A 15737-nucleotide genomic window follows, 5' to 3' on the forward strand; every position below is an offset into this window, starting at 1 on the left:
GGAGTGTGTGTGTGGCCGTATGTTTTCATTTCTCTCGGGTGGGCAGCTGGGAGCAGGATTGCTTGGATGACATTCTAAGGAATTTCGTTCTCAGTTGGTATGTTCAGGGGCTCCATGGGTGTATTTTAAGCGGTAGGGATACATGGACAGATTGTGTTAGAAAGATCCTCAGGACAGTGACCTTGGAGTCAGATGGGAAGCAGGGAGAGGATGGGTGCTGGGGTTCTTACTCCAGCATCTAGAAGAGTTCAGCAATCTGGAGAAGGGCTGTGTGTAACTTAATAAAGAGTCCAGAGATGAAATATAATTTTGGAAGGCATTTGGGGATCAGAGGAGCCTAGCTAAAGAAACTAAGATCTTGTCTCAGGACCCCTTGCTATTTATTAACACAAATTGTCCTAAGGCAAGGTGGAGATACACACTTCAAAGGGTAGGGTTAAGTACAGAATCCATTGTCAGATTGGGAGAATTTGCCTACGGCTGTTCGGGTGTTTGGCCAGTAGGAGGCAATAACAGGTAGATTGAATTGCCCTCAGCTGTCTGGCAGCAAGCAATCATTCTTTTCAGGTTTGGGGAAATGCCCTGAGCCATTCCCAACAGGCGATAACATATGTGACTGAGCCCTTGTTGAGTCCCCAAGTTCCATCAACTTTTGATGAAACTCTTGCAATTATGACATGCTGGACCTGGCTTCCGGCAGATGGGGAATTGTTGCCTTTCTGTCCCCGGTGGTAGACACTGCATTTTCATCGCTCTCTTCAGTGGAAAGGGTCAGGACATAGTAATGCAAAGACTGGTTTTGTTGGTGGACCACTTTTCCCCGTGCACCATGATATAAAATCCCCCTCTTCCTGAGCTAAGTTGAAATGAAAGGGAATCACCATTAATTTTTATATAATCTAAGGATCATTAGTGCTTTTCTCATGCCTTTAATTACTCTTATTTTCCTCCTTATTTACTCTTAATGTCTCAATTCATAGCATGGCAAGGGAAGTAAGGGTTTCAAATGCAGCCAGTCATTTCCCCCCATTCTTTGCACTTTGGGGAAAGGATAAAATACTTGTAATGGCAGTGATTTTTAAGAGACAACGTTTAATATCACATAGACAGCTTTCTCCTAAACCATTTTTTAAAATCTACAGTTAAAAAATTAACAATCCATTCCAGTACCCTCTAGGTCTACTTTGAAATATTATTATTAACATGCTTTAAATCAACTGAAAATTAGAAGCACAGGGTTTTCCAGTTGAAAGAGACCTTAATAGAACTAGTCATTTGTGCATAAGAAAATTGAGGCTTAAAGAACTTGAGTTCTCCCCGGTCCCGTCACAGCCATTGGAACCTTTTGTCGTTTCGGCAGTAGGACCGCGTTCCTCCCAGAACAAGAAGAAACGATCTGTGTGTTTTTGTAAGTGGGAAAAAATTGCCTTAGGCTTTTTATACATTGAAAAATTAAAAAAGTCATGATAGGGCAAAACTTGAATTTTGGAGAAAGGGGCAATCTTAGGAGCTATTAAATAGGAAGATATATAAAAAGATGGGACAGTAATTTATGGGGCGCAGGTACGGTGTTTTGGCCAGGTTCAAGCCTCAGACTAATGAAAGGACAGGGTCTTCTCATTGCCACGTGCAAGTCCCAGCTGGAGGGCAGGGCCCTCCCAGCACAATTATAGCCAACAGCTATGGTTGTAAGCTTGGGCCTATGGTCCGAACACGTGACCCCATGTGCCTTGTGCTAGAGTTCAGGTGCATGTAGTTGAGTAGGGTTGAAGCTCACGAAAATGCTATAACCAACTTGATCACGCCCCTACTTTGCCTCGTGGCATCTGCTATAAAGTAAAGACACGGCTTGTGGGTGCTGGCGCTGTCTCCTCATCAGGGAAAAGCATCCCACCGAGACCCAGCTTTCATTCTCTTGTCTGTCCTTTCTAAATCCTTTCACCCCCCCACTCAGGGTCACTGAACCAGGCTGAGCTGGCATGGCACATAAGGCGCTCTGGGGCTGAGTATGCCATGGCCGTGCCAGCTCCCCACAGTAATTTCTTGGTAACGGGTGCTTTGAGATTTTTAATATTTGGTCTATTTTTGTGATGAAATTGAAATATTTTGACACTAAGATCCAGTCCGACTGTTTAGCTGGCATATTATTGTAATGTTGACTATTTTGGATGTCCTGAACTGTCAACAGTCTTTTTTCCCCCCTTATAAATAGTTAACTTTAACTTATAGCATGGGAAATGTATTTAGGGAAACGGATGGTGCTAGCAGTAAAACCCTCAGAGGCACCCAGGCCCCCCTGATCCTGTTGGCACTGCTGACAGACTCTCCTGCAAAACCAAAATGCACAATTGAGAGACATGAGCCAGTGCTGAGAGGACGAGATTGCTCCCATCCTATAAACCCACATCTCAGTCAAAAGTCACTTCATTTTCCATATCCTCGACGTGCATGCTAACATGTAACGACACACAGTTGAAAAGGCCCAGTATCCCCTATTTTTCAGCCTCTGCATTAGGCACTTATATTTTTCGACACTAGAGGGCCAGAGGGTTCAGGAAGGGGAGAAGAGGAAGGTGGAATAAACAGGAAGGCATAGCAACTTTAGAAATTCCCAAGGAATGAAATAAAGGGAAGGCGATCAAAGGGTCAGTTTAATTACTGATGAGAGCTGATTTAAAGGACGGAGCTATGATGAGCAGGAGTAACGGGTTTCTTAATATTGACCCCTAAAAATAGACACACTCGCCCCTCCAGGCAGCACAGAACAGCTCTGCCTCTCCTGTAGGGTGCTCAGCGCCTGGTGTTTGCTCCTGGGAGGAAGAAGGGGGATGGCATTCAGCCACACAAGCTTGTCCCTTCCCCCAGCTCAGTAATCAGATACTGTGGGGAGGAGCTAGAGGCGAAGTTTCCCAGAAACATCCCTCCTTTAGTGCTGGTAGGAAGTAAGTGTGCCCTTCCTCCTGGTAGAGGAGAGAGGGGGGTATCAAGGGATGGACCCTTTTGGATCCTCAGGGGCCATATCTGAGAAGTTAAATTTTCTGTATCTGGGAAGTTGAGAGAATAAAAGGAGACATATGTAAAGCTCTGGGTATCACGACTCCTTTGCTTTATGGTTGGTTTGCTTTAAGACAGAGGAAATGCAAAAAAAAAACCCCACAAAAACCCAACACACACAAAAAACAAACCACACAAAAAAACAACAACACAATTTCATTCAGTCTTCTACGTGGATACTTCTACATGTTCTTCTTTGCCCTATTTTACTTGTGATTTGGATAACCAGGTAATGATGGAACTAGTCTCTGAAATAGGGTAAATATAAGAAAGTTTTGTGAGGAATAGTGAGTTTCATTTCTGACCTACTGAACATGCAATATCTGTGCCAGAAATTATAGGCACTTGGATTTATGGTTTTTGTAATGCAGGAGAAAGTGAACTAGTTAATTTGCAACTCAGTTTAGAAATTAAGCAGGTAAACCCCTTTAGAGTGCTGGAGACTGACCCTGAAGAGCATCCGATCCCAGGAATCAGCAGAGGGCAGGAGCCACTGAGGAGAGTGGGCAACATGGAAGTCAAGGAGAGGGACCATTTCAGGAAGGAGGGACGAGTCCATGTGTCAGATGCTGCAGAGGGATCGGTGAGGGAGGATAGGAAAAGAAAACAAATGAAGGTGTAGATAAGGCCATAGGCATTATAGCTCTCAGGTGAGGAGCACTTACTATATGCCAGGCACTGAGCTATTTTATTTGCTCATGGACAATATCAACTTAATTCTCAAACCACTACCCACATTTATAGATTAGGAAAATGAGAGTCTCAAAAGTTTAGTGCCAGCTTGACTTAGGTCACATAGCGAGGACATGACATAGCTGAGACTCGGATCCCTGCCATCTGACTTAAGTACTGAGCTCCCCTTCGTTCTGAAAGACTTGCTTTTGCCCGTGTGTTTGGGGGAGCATTGTGGGTTGAGAGGGAGGCAGGTGCGAAGGGAGGGGAAAGGATAGCAAGTGGAAGAGGGTAGGCTGAGATTTGCCTCGCTTGTTGGTTGGTTTGTTTTAAGACAGCAGAGGCTTCTGCACTATTAAATGGTGACAGGGGCTCAGAAGAGAGCCTGAGAGTGGAGACGTTCAGGGAAGAGGTAGAGGCGGTGGGCAGGTGTGCGTGTGGAGCAGGTAACCTTGGGAAGGAGAATCCCTCCTCCTCTGTGACCAGATAGAGCAGAAGTAATTGAACTTGTAGTTTAATGTCAGAACGTTGAAGTAGTTATCTTCTGATTATTCTCATTTCTCTCTGTCCCTCCCCCTTCTCCCCATTTCTCACCACCTGTCCCCTTCTCTGTCGGGAACACCCAGTTTCCCCGTTAAGGTTTCGCCCTTGTCACTCTCCTGTGCCCTCAGTCAGGACTATTTCCTCTGGGCTCCCAGGAACCTTTGATAGCTGTTCAGTTCACAGGCACGGCTGGGTGTGCACCGGCAGGACCCACTCTCACCTGCTGGCTGTCCCTTCATGCTAAGGAAGCACGAGTAAGCTCAGTTTGTTCTAAGATCTGGAGTCCACTCTGCAGGAGCTTATGGTTTTGAAGGGGACAAAGATAAGTGTGCAAATTATTATAATAAAAGTCGTATGCGAGAAGCAAGAGTGCTTCGGACTTCAGTTGGGGGAGTGGAGCAAGGAAGAGAGAGAGAGAGAGAGAGAGAGCACTTACATGAATGATAGGCAGAGAAACTTCAGAAGGAGTGTGGTTTTGAGCTAGATGTTGAAGGATGGACATATTTTCATCTGACAACCGTAAGGAGTAGGCTATTTGGGCAAAGTAGCATCAGAAATGGCACAAAGCTTTCTTGGGGAACATGGACGGTCACTTTGCCTGAAGGATGGACTGAAGATTGGAAACATTGTAGATATACTAAAACATGGTTTTAAGCAGCCTTTTGCACTTAGCCAACAAGTTTTTCATAGGCGTTTAGAAATCATAACTACCACTTTCGTTCCAGAAACTAGCCATGCCAATATTCACACAGTCCCTGACAACACCTTGGAGTGGGGGTGGGAAGGTGAACCAGCCGTGAACCTGCTCATGCAGATGTAGCATTGGGACCAACACCAGCTTTCTCACTACTTATAAATCACTATTCTTAACTATTTCTAGACAAAAGTAAAATGAAAAATAAAACCTCTGTTTTCTTTCAGTTAAGAAAAAGAAGCCTAAACTATTAAATAAATTTGATAAGACTATTAAAGCTGAACTTGATGCTGCAGAAAAACTCCGTAAAAGGGTAGGTTGATGTTTTTGTTTTGCACAGAAATGTGCAGTGATTAATTGTTAAATAAACTCAGGCATTACTCTTGATTTGTTTTAAAAAAAAGATGTTCAGAGAAACAACCTTTGAATAGAGGGCTTTTCCCCAGCAACATCAGTTTTACATGTGAAAGGAATCAAATGAAAAGAAAAATTGCAGCTGTGATGGCCAAATAGCAATAATAGAATTTACCTTCAAGCCAGCTGACTTGGGAGTCAGCCCACTTCCATCACATTCGAATCCTGTGGCTTTGGGCAAATCACTTGGCCATTCTGAGCCTCGGTTTTAAAAAATGAGAATAATAATCATACTTCCTATTTGTTTTTTTGGTAAAGATCAAATGAGATTAGGGGGAAAAGCATCAATACTATCAAGTACCATGTAAGTGGAGGTTTTAATTTCATAGCACTTCAATCCAAAAGAAAAAATAGGTAAGTCCAGTTCTCAGGGTTAAAAGACATTAGGTTTCGCATTCATCTCACTTGGGGTTAACTGCAGGTACTTCCAGTTTTCAGGGTGGCTTTTATGTTTTGCTTTGTTATCAGTTAATTTGAAATATTATTTACATTTGTTTCTGGATATCACAGTGGTGTGTTGTTGTTGGGTATTTTTGTTTGTTTTTTTGTTAATCTTCACCTGAAGATATTTCCCCCATGATTTTTAGAAAGAGTATAAGGGAGGGAGAAACATCGATGTGAGAGACACATTGATTAGTTGCCTCCCACACACACCCCAGTCGGGGACCCAGGAACAAACCTGCAACCCAGGTACTTGCCACTGATACGCTATACCACTGAGCCACACTGGCCAGGGCTAGATATTAGTTTTTTTAAACTGTGAATTGACACAGATGGAAGTTATTTGTAGTCTTAACTCAGTCATATTTATCTAGTATTGGGCCAGATAGTTATTGTATGTAATGACATCTTCCCTTAATCATCTACTTGTTCTTCATGGAAATTTCTCTTTCTCTACTCTGTACTTGAATTTATACTCAGTGTAATGCTCTAGTTTTCCTGTAATATCCTCTTTCTATCAGTAGACTTTGGTTGCAAGAAAAGGGACCTTGGACTGTAAGTAAATAAGCAACCACAATAAAAAAAGAAAAACAAGAAACTGACATGGGACAAGAATGTGCTTCCCACACATTTATTGGGAATGTACCAGCAAGTATGATGGCTACTGCATTACCCTCACTACCAGCCAATAAAAATATAGTAACACCAAAGAATATGGCAGTCATTGTTCGCTAAATTAACCCCATGGAATGACTTCTGAGTCCATCATGTTCAACTCTATAAAATGAAGCCATCTACTATTTTTAGGAAATTTGCATTTCTTAATAGAAGTGAAGCAGGAACCCTCTTTTTCTATCACCTTCCTTGGCATTCTCCACTTCCTCTGTATTAAATGCCATCTATGCAAATGTGGAGTGCCTGGTAATAGGTGACTTTGTGGATAAAGAACAAACAGCTTTAGAGAGGGATTTTGATGTAATTATAATGCATGGAGACGGCTCAGTTATCAAGGGGCAAATAGGTCAGGAGGACATAAACGTGCTGGAACAATCCATGGAGTATCTTCTGGTTTTTGCTTATTTGGAGAAATGATGCTTTCCTTAAGGAGCGCCCTGTATCTATAACAGGATAAATAAAGGAGGAGGAAGTGGCCACGTAGGCTATTCTTGCTTCTGAAACAATGGGGAGCCACATTATTGACAGAATCATCAATTATTGACTAATTAAGTCTTTTAGGGTTGTTTTAGAGCTGGCATTTTCAAATGATGCAACTGACTCCACTGGAAGAGCAGGGTCCCAGCTGCAGGGTTGTGAGAGTGTTACCTTGTGGCCACAGGAAGCTAATGCAGGTACTTAGGAAAAAGTCACAGAGGAAAAGATATTTAACATGAATTCTTCATTCCTTAAAGTTATTCACAGAAGAAATAAACCAGTGGTTTTGAAAACGAACTGTTGTCCAAAATACAAAGAACTCGTAAAATTAAACAATAAGAAAACAAATAATGATTAAAAAACAGATCTTAACAGACACCTCTCTAGATGACATAAGGCGCTCCAAGTTACATGTTATCAGGGAAATGAAAATTAAAACAACAATGAGATACCACTGCACACTCATTAGATTGGCCAAACTCTGATGATTGACAACACCAAATGCTGACAAGGTCATGGAGCAACAGGAGCTTTCATTTATTGCTGATGAGAATGCAGAATAGCACAGCCACTTTGGAAGACAGTTTTGTGGTTTCTTACAAAAGTAAACATAATGTTACTGTACAATCCAGAAAGCCTGCTCTTTGATATTTATTTACCCAAAGGAGTGGAAAGCTTACATGCACATAAAAACCTGTACATGGATGTTATAGCAGCTTAACTCATAACTGCCAGAACTTGGAAGCAACCAAAATGTTCTTTAGTAGGTGAATGGATAAATTAACTGTGTTATATCGAGACAATGAAATAATACTCAGCACTAAAAAAAACACACACACACACACAAAACCCCCCAGGAATATCAAGCCATGAAAAGACATGGAGGAACCTTAGATGCATATTATTAAGTGAAAAAAAGCTAATCTGAAAAGGCTGGCTACTGTCTGATTCCAATTGTATGACATTCTGGAGAAGGCAAAACTATGGAGACGTAAAAGGATCTGTGGTTTCCTGAGATGAGTGGCGGGCAGGGGAGAGGGGAGAGGGATGCTAGGCAACTCGTAGAAAAATTGTAGGGCTGTGAAACTACTCTGCATGATACTATAATGGTGGATACAGAGTGTACATTTATTTTTTTATCTAAACCCCTAGAATGTAAACCACCAAGAGTGAACTCTAAGGTACATCCTGGACTGTGGGTGGCGATGCTGTGTCAATGTAGGTTCACTGGTGGTAACAAGTGTACCCCTCAGGTGCAGGGTGCTGATCGGTGCTTGTGTCGGGCTCCGGGCATATGTGAAATCTCTATATTCTCTCCTCTCAGTTTGCTGTGAACCTAATACTGCTCAAAAAATGAATACTGTGAGAGGGATAGCAGGTTTTAAATAGTGATACAATAACTTCTGACAATAAATATAACTTAGAGAATGTGTTCCTGGCTTGATTTAGCTCTACATCTCAGTCCTCATTTACTCTGCATTAATCTGCCTGTCTATCAGGTAAGAGACTTATCTGGGATGCTCCCCATTATCTTGTGCTGGCGCACACATCCTCCACACAGCACAGTAATGATCATCATTGTAATAATAATAATAATAACAACAACAACAGGTCACATTGTTCAGTGCTTTCTGTGTTTGTAGACATATAGTCTTATCTACAAGCACTCGAGATATGTTTTCGGATTTGGCCTTGACGGCAGCCCCACAAGGTAGCCAAAGGCCTTCACGATCCCCATCGAACAGATGAGGCACCCAAGGCAAAGTCATCAGCTACTTGTCTTAGGTCACACCCCTTCCAAGTGGTGGGACCCAGACTCTCACCAGTCAGCTGGCTCCAGGCCTGCGCTCAGACCACCGCACTGGGCATGTTTTTCACCAGCCCTCGGTGCCGCTGATGGCCTGTGAGGGGGTACAGGAACCCTCCTTCCACGATGTCTGGGTAAAGGAATGATTGTAAGGAACTGTAGCAGGCAGGTTGTCTTCTGGAAGTAACAGCTGGTGGGCCATACAGTTTGCCTGGCACAGCCACACTGTGAGGTGTGAAAACCCACTCAGGGAGGGGCAAACACATAGAAGCCACAATGAGTTTGCATTTACATGTGGACTGGATAGATTTGTCAATTTATAGGCAGCTGAGGATCTGGGAAAGTGTAACTCTGCCTCTATCAAGTGGCTCCAAATATCCTAGACTTGCTTCTGTTAGACACCAGGACGTGTGTGTGTGACCCTGTGGAGCGGTGCTGATGGAGTGAGGTGGGGAGAGGGCTCCTCGGCCCTGTGTCAAGACCCTCACCTGTGTACCTGTTGCACATCCTCTGTCTCTGTTCCTTTCTCTGCAGTGGTGGTCAGAGACCTATTGCAGGTGCTCGGCCCATTTCCTTAAGGACCCATGTGAGCCCTGGGAGGGGTCCCATGACACAGAGGCAGCAAGGCACTGCAGGCAACCAGATGGGCCAAGTCAACCCTGATGTCCAATGGGTGACCTGATCCACGGTCACCTGGCCCTCGCATCCTGCATCCTTATTCCCCACAATTTTCCCAGGTGCTTCTGACTTCTCATCACAGACCCAAGACATTCTAGCTGCCAGCAGTATTTTCCCCCAATTTAAAACCTAAATATTTTCTTTAAGAGTGCATGTAGGAATTATACATATAGAGGGAAAATGCAATTTCTTTTAAAAAAGACTCATATTACATTAGTCATGTTTCTGTCTTTTAAGAGATAAACTATATTTATATGCATTTATAGTTTTACGTTTCCAGAATACAGTTAATATTTTTTAAAAAGCTTAGATAAAACTGACTTTTAAACTCAGAATGGAGTCCAGGAAATGTTGACAGAATTACTTGGTGAATATTTAGTAACTGTATTGAACAGCATTATGCATTTGAATTTATTGTATTTATGTAATGATCTCTTCCTAACAGGGAAAAATTGAGGAAGCCGTGACTGCATTTGAAGAACTAATTCGTAAATACCCCCAGAGTCCACGGGCGAGATATGGGAAGGCACAGGTATTCTAGAACCCTTCAACTTAGATCATTGTGGGTGATGTCCTTGTGTTCTGTATAATTGGATTTCTGATTGGCCACTATTTGCATTTTCTTTTTCCCTTCTAACTTTTGTACAGAATCAATTTCTTGTGCATATGCACAAACTCAAGCAAGGAATACTGTTTTAAATAAGACAATTAATTATTGCTGTTGTATAAAGCTGAATTTAGAAATATTCCTTCCCTCCCTTCCTCCTTCCCTCCTCCCCCCCCCCCCCCCCCCATATGGCATCTCTGTGGTTTTGAAATGAAAATGAAGAGTAACACTTTGGTCATTGATTTCCCATCACCCTTCCATTCCATCCCATTTAGACCCACCATATAATTTTCACATTAGGCTCCTGAGAGCTTTTAAGAACCTCAGTTTTATAATGAGAGGTTGCAAGTGTGCTTAGGAAAGACTTTCAAACTATAAAAAGGAATATACTTATGCTCTCTATAGTTTCTTCCAGCTGGCTTCATTCTCTCCAGCGCCCTCCCTGCTGTCCTCCGCTCCCACCGTCTCCATTTCTCTCTGACTCTCCATCGTCCAGTCCTGATTTCAGGCAGCTTTCCCACCTCCACCTGTAGCTGCATAACCCCTGCGTGTCACACCGTGTTCAGGCCCTGCGATTGTCACGGGCTCTCCAGAGGTCTCTGTCCTGGTGGGCCTTGTATTCCAGTGGAAGATGTTTTAAAAGTTACTCAAATTATTTAGTGAAAACCCACGATATGCCAGGCCTGTTTAGGCACCACAGATGCAGCTGTCAACAAAACATGGATGTTTATTGTAACGGCAGAGACAATGCATAAGACAAATGTGTAAATGTCTACGCCTGTTAGTGGTGAGCGCTAAGGAGAAACAGCATAAAGCAGAGAACAGCACTGGACGTGGGAGGAGAGGGAATACGGGATGGGGGCAGGGAAAGCTCTCCTGGAGAGGCAACATTTGAGCAGAGCCCTGAAAGTCTATAAATAAATGTATATTCGAAGAATGTTACAAAGTGTTAAAAATAAATATTAGATCCTCTGACATAGTAATGCACGCCATAAGAAAAGAAGGGAATGGGATAAAGAGCACACCTGTTAAGATTTGGGGGCTGCGGGGGGCTGTAGAACACATGTGACAGGGCGGGCAGCACTTCAGATCAGGTGATCAGAAAAGGCCTTGCTAGGGAGGGACAAGTGGCTGAGAGGAGACCATGTTGTGGAAGGAACTGGCGGGGCGAGGGAGCAGCGGGGCAAAGTCTGCGGTGCAGGGAGGCATACGCTCCAGGACAGAACGGAGGGCCGCGGAGGGACAGTGAAGTAGGACCGGTGAGGCCACGGCCTCCCAGGTTGCACGTTCTACGCACTGGGAAGCCACGGAGGGTTTACTGGGGGGCTTTTGCATGGATGTGACTCTATTTTCCTTCTACATAAACGTTGTTGTGGTTGCTGGGTGGAGAATGGATTATGAGGGCAAAAACAGAAGCAAGAATAGGAGCCTATTGCGAGTGCACTGGCGATGCCGTGGCTCAGGCTGTGGTCGTGGCCGGGGAGATGGGGAGCTGGGGAGCTGGGCTGAGGGCAGAGCTGAAAGGACTTGATGGGTTTAGCTGTAAGGTCACAGAAAGGGGGATTCCAGGGTGAGTCTGGGTTTCTGGTTTGGCCGTCTGAGGAGAGGATAGAGGAAGATTGGTCGAGGGACAGGCTTGGGGAGGTACAAAATCAATTTGATTTTGGTCCTGGTGAGTTTGTGATGCCTGTTAGACATTCAGGTGGGCATGTCAAGTAGAACCCTGGATTCACGGAGTCTGGAACTCGGGTAAGAGCCAGGGCGGATATACACGTGTCAGGCAGTGAAGGCCCTGCCTGGTAGCTGGAGATCAATTCTCAGCCCTGCTGGCAAACAGCAGGTGCACAGCTACCAAAATCCTCCAGACACAGGAGCTAGCAGCACCCCTCCAGAGGGAGGCAGGGCCGTGACTGATGTGTGACACTCACACAGGAATTCACACATTTACGGACAAAACAAGTATGTTTTTCTCTGAACTAAAGGTGGCGACCACTCAAGATCTGGATGCTCAAATTCTCCTTACCATTGAAAATGTATCAAATAAATTTTAGTGAATTAAGGTTATCAAAAATTAATGCAAATAAATTCTTCTTATCCATGTTACATATCAGGTTAGCAGATAGCAACTGTATCATTTTTGTAAATTAATTTGGTCAGTAATCCTGCCAAATTGCCAAATTGTATTGCTGTTAAACCAGAGAGAATGTGTTTCCAAAAGCTCATGCTCAATGAAATAAGTGTCACTGGTATTGATAGTCATTTGGTTAAGGAAAGCATATTAACTAGAGAGAAGATGATTGGTGCAAATGCTAATTAAATTATGGCAGAAATGCTTTGTGCTTTAGAATGTTTCTTTATATGTAGTATTAATTATGGATATCAAAATCCAAATAAATGCACTAATTTTTACACGTGGTGATTGCTATGTTTGCATCCATATGTAACAGTAGGAATTTGAGATTTAGGCCTCAGGCAAAATTTTTTTTATCTCTAAGCTATTATGCTATAAGGTGTTATTGATATTTATGTATTGTGACATAAAGTAAAATATAGGCATGTTAAATTTTAATGGAATAATTTAAAGGAAATTTTAAGTGCATAGGAATTTTAAAAACAAAAGTTCAATGGAAGATAGATTTTTTTAAAAAAATTCTTACCCAAGGACATGGTCAGAGTAAGGAAGGACGATGGGCAGGGAGAGAGAGGGGGAGAGAGGAGAGGGAGAAACATCCTTGTGAGAGAGAAACATCAATCTGTTGTCTGGCAACCTTTTGGTGCACAAGAAGATGCTTAACCAACTGAGCCACTCCGGCCTGAATAAATGATGACTTTTTCATTCTTTGTTAGCAGATTATATAATTACTTTAGAACATCCCAACAAATTTTAAAAACTCGGCAACATTAAGTTAAATACAAATTATAGTATGAATCATTTCTGAAATAGCAATGCCATTCTTTGGATCACTGTGAAAATAAATTTTGACTTAAGTTCTCTGAACATCAGACTTCAAATCTTAGGTTAAAAACTCAATTCACATTATTCTCTTACACGAACCATTAATGTCTCTGAGGCAGAAAATGATACATCTCCTAGGAAGGTTGGATGGGTTGAGTCACTAAAAGGCTTTACAATGTAAATGTCCTAGAACCGGTGTTCAGTTCCCTGTGCGTGGAACAGAGCCCGACTCCCAGAAAACAGTTGTGGAATGAATGAATGAACGCAAGAATCAACTGATGGAAGACCAGGAATGGTGGACTGGAGACCTGTCTGTATGATGTTAGCATATAACATGATATAAATCACCATCAGTCCTAGTATATATTAGTCTCGGGTTTGTTTATTTTTATATTCTTTCTTGTCTGTAGCTTAGTAGCTAACTTTTCTTCATATTATTAAAATAACATGTTGTATTGCTTTCCTTTGTTTATTCTTTTAGTCTCTTGATTAAGAGAAAACTCTAACCTGTCTTGAATTATGTTTAAAGCACATACAAAAGTTCACCTCTCATGAATATCTTGGGTGATTGTAAATGTTCCTTGTCATGGGACATTTATTCCGTGTGGGACTTCCTTTAGTGTGAAGACGATTTGGCTGAGAAGAGGAGGAGCAATGAGGTGCTGCGCAGGGCCATCGAGACCTACCAGGAGGTGGCCAGCCTGCCCGATGTCCCCGCCGACCTGGTGAAGCTGAGTTTGAAGCGGCGGTCAGACAGACAACAGTTTCTAGGTAAGATGGAATAAGAGAAGTCAATTCAGTCCCACAGGCCATGCTTTTACCTTGCAGAGCCTGTGCGCTCTTAGAAGAATCTAGTTACATGGAAGGAAACCTGAGTTCCAGAACTAATTCCAGGTCATTTACCCGACTGTTTCTCAGACTGAAATGGAAATCCCAGCCTTGATCATTACAAAGATGCTGATGCTATTTTTATCACCCTTCGCTCCTCACCCCACCCCACCCATTTTAAGACAGAGGTCAATCGGAGGCCAAGAGGCTGAATAATTTGCCTAAGGAGTTATCGCTAATAAATGAATGGGTCTAGAATAAAAAACTCTTCCTGTCACGCCAAATCTCTTTTCTCTTAAACTAGAACAGCCTGATTCATGAAGGTTAAAATGATCAGTGGGACCATTTTTGTAGCGGAATATTAAGAATTTTAGGCACTCTAAAATTTTACTTGTAAGGTTTAACTCTATAACAAGGAAAATGTTAGAAAAAAAATTTTTTTAAGTCACTAAGTGCTTTGAAAAGAGCAGCATAAAGCATATTCTCTGCGTGACCCAGGCTCCCAGAGCCGAGGCAGGAAGACCAGCTGTAACCTCCCTTCATTATCGCCAGGCTGTGGTCCTCTCCCTCCTAACATGTAAACCGGGAAGGCAGAACCTCAGCCCGTGCTAAGGTGGGTGCTAGGCTGGCTGGGTCAGTCACATGAATGAATTATCGACGCCCCTAGGAAAGGCTCGTGTAAGTGATATTCAAGACAAAATGACCCTTTTATCAGCTGTCTGAGTGATGGAATTAAAGGTGGTATGTCACTTTGGTAGATGACAGAAATCTCTGATAGAAGATGGCCCAGGTGATGATTAAAAACAGAAGAGCTGGTCAGTTAAACTTATATTCCTAAGGATCTGTTCAGAGGAAGAAAAGAGTTCGGCACACATACAGGTGGCGGAGGCAAGGCTGGGGCTCAGAGGGAGGCACTCGTGTTGGGGGCAAAGTCCATGTGACTGAGCTCTCCTCTTGCCTCGGGCTCCAGTATGGCATTGGTTACTGATTTGGTCCTTAAATTTACATTAACTTTGATATTTTAAAAGAAATACATAAAAATCACTCATCTAGATTACTGAATTTTGGGGCACCCTCTTGAACTTTGGTGCCTCACCGGCCTTATTCTCATCCCAGCCCTGGCAGAGAGACCGCCTAGGAATAAATCTAGCCCTCTAACACAGCAGTCTTTCTTAGTCTCTTCCTCTGAGTGAGAAGGAGGCTCTGTGAGGAGAGATTGTGGCAGAAGATGTCAGTGAAGGGGATGCAGGGACGAAGGTCACCCCCAGTGGAATAGGGTCCCATGATGCAGAGTGGAAGGGATGCAGGGGGGTAGCAGCAGGAGGAATTTTCAGCTCAGGCTTTATAGTGATTCATAGGGAAGGTTCAGAAACAGAAGAAATGTGTGACATTAGTCTGGGTTGATGGGCGACAGAAGGGATACTGAGTCAGACCTGTCAGTGACGGAATGAATAGCTGAGCAAACCCATCCCAGCTAGGCCAGCAATGGGGAGCCAGCCTCGGACCAATTGGTGATGTTTCATATCAAATATTTTATCTGCGAGTGGGGCATTAGCTATTGATGGTCCTAAATGCTCCTGGCTAATATTCAGTTTGTGAGCAATTGAGCCCTTTAGGTAATTAATTGTGTCTGTATACTAGTCTTAATTTTGTACATTTTCTCATACTTGGTGTGTTTTCCCAACTTCAGTAAGGAGTAATGACAATCGGCCCCAGAAATTTTAAATTTCCATCAGATAGCAACTGAATTACCTAAGCCCTTTAGGTAATTAATTGTGTCATGTATACTAGTCTTAATTTTGCACATTTTCTTATACTCGGTGTGTCTTCCCACCTTCAGCAAGGAGTAGTGACAATAGGCCCCAGAAATTTTAAATTTCCATCAGATAGC

The 15737-nt window shown here is 42.9% G+C and overlaps 1 protein-coding gene across 2 annotated transcripts in view; it reads left to right on the forward strand.

The window, feature by feature from the left end:
• The window catches only part of ASPH (aspartate beta-hydroxylase), a 132013-nt gene that overhangs the window by 83921 nt on the left and 32355 nt on the right, over nt 1-15737 (forward strand). For both annotated transcript variants that reach the window (XM_015567421.1, XM_015567422.1), the window contains 3 exons: nt 5191-5276; nt 9901-9987; nt 13639-13789. In XM_015567421.1, coding sequence (XP_015422907.1) covers nt 5191-5276; nt 9901-9987; nt 13639-13789 — 324 coding nt within the window. The remainder of the gene's footprint in view (nt 1-5190; nt 5277-9900; nt 9988-13638; nt 13790-15737) is intronic.

Source organism: Myotis davidii, unplaced genomic scaffold, assembly GCF_000327345.1.
Source record: "Myotis davidii unplaced genomic scaffold, ASM32734v1 scaffold1, whole genome shotgun sequence".
Classification (NCBI taxonomy): Eukaryota; Metazoa; Chordata; class Mammalia; order Chiroptera; family Vespertilionidae; genus Myotis; species Myotis davidii.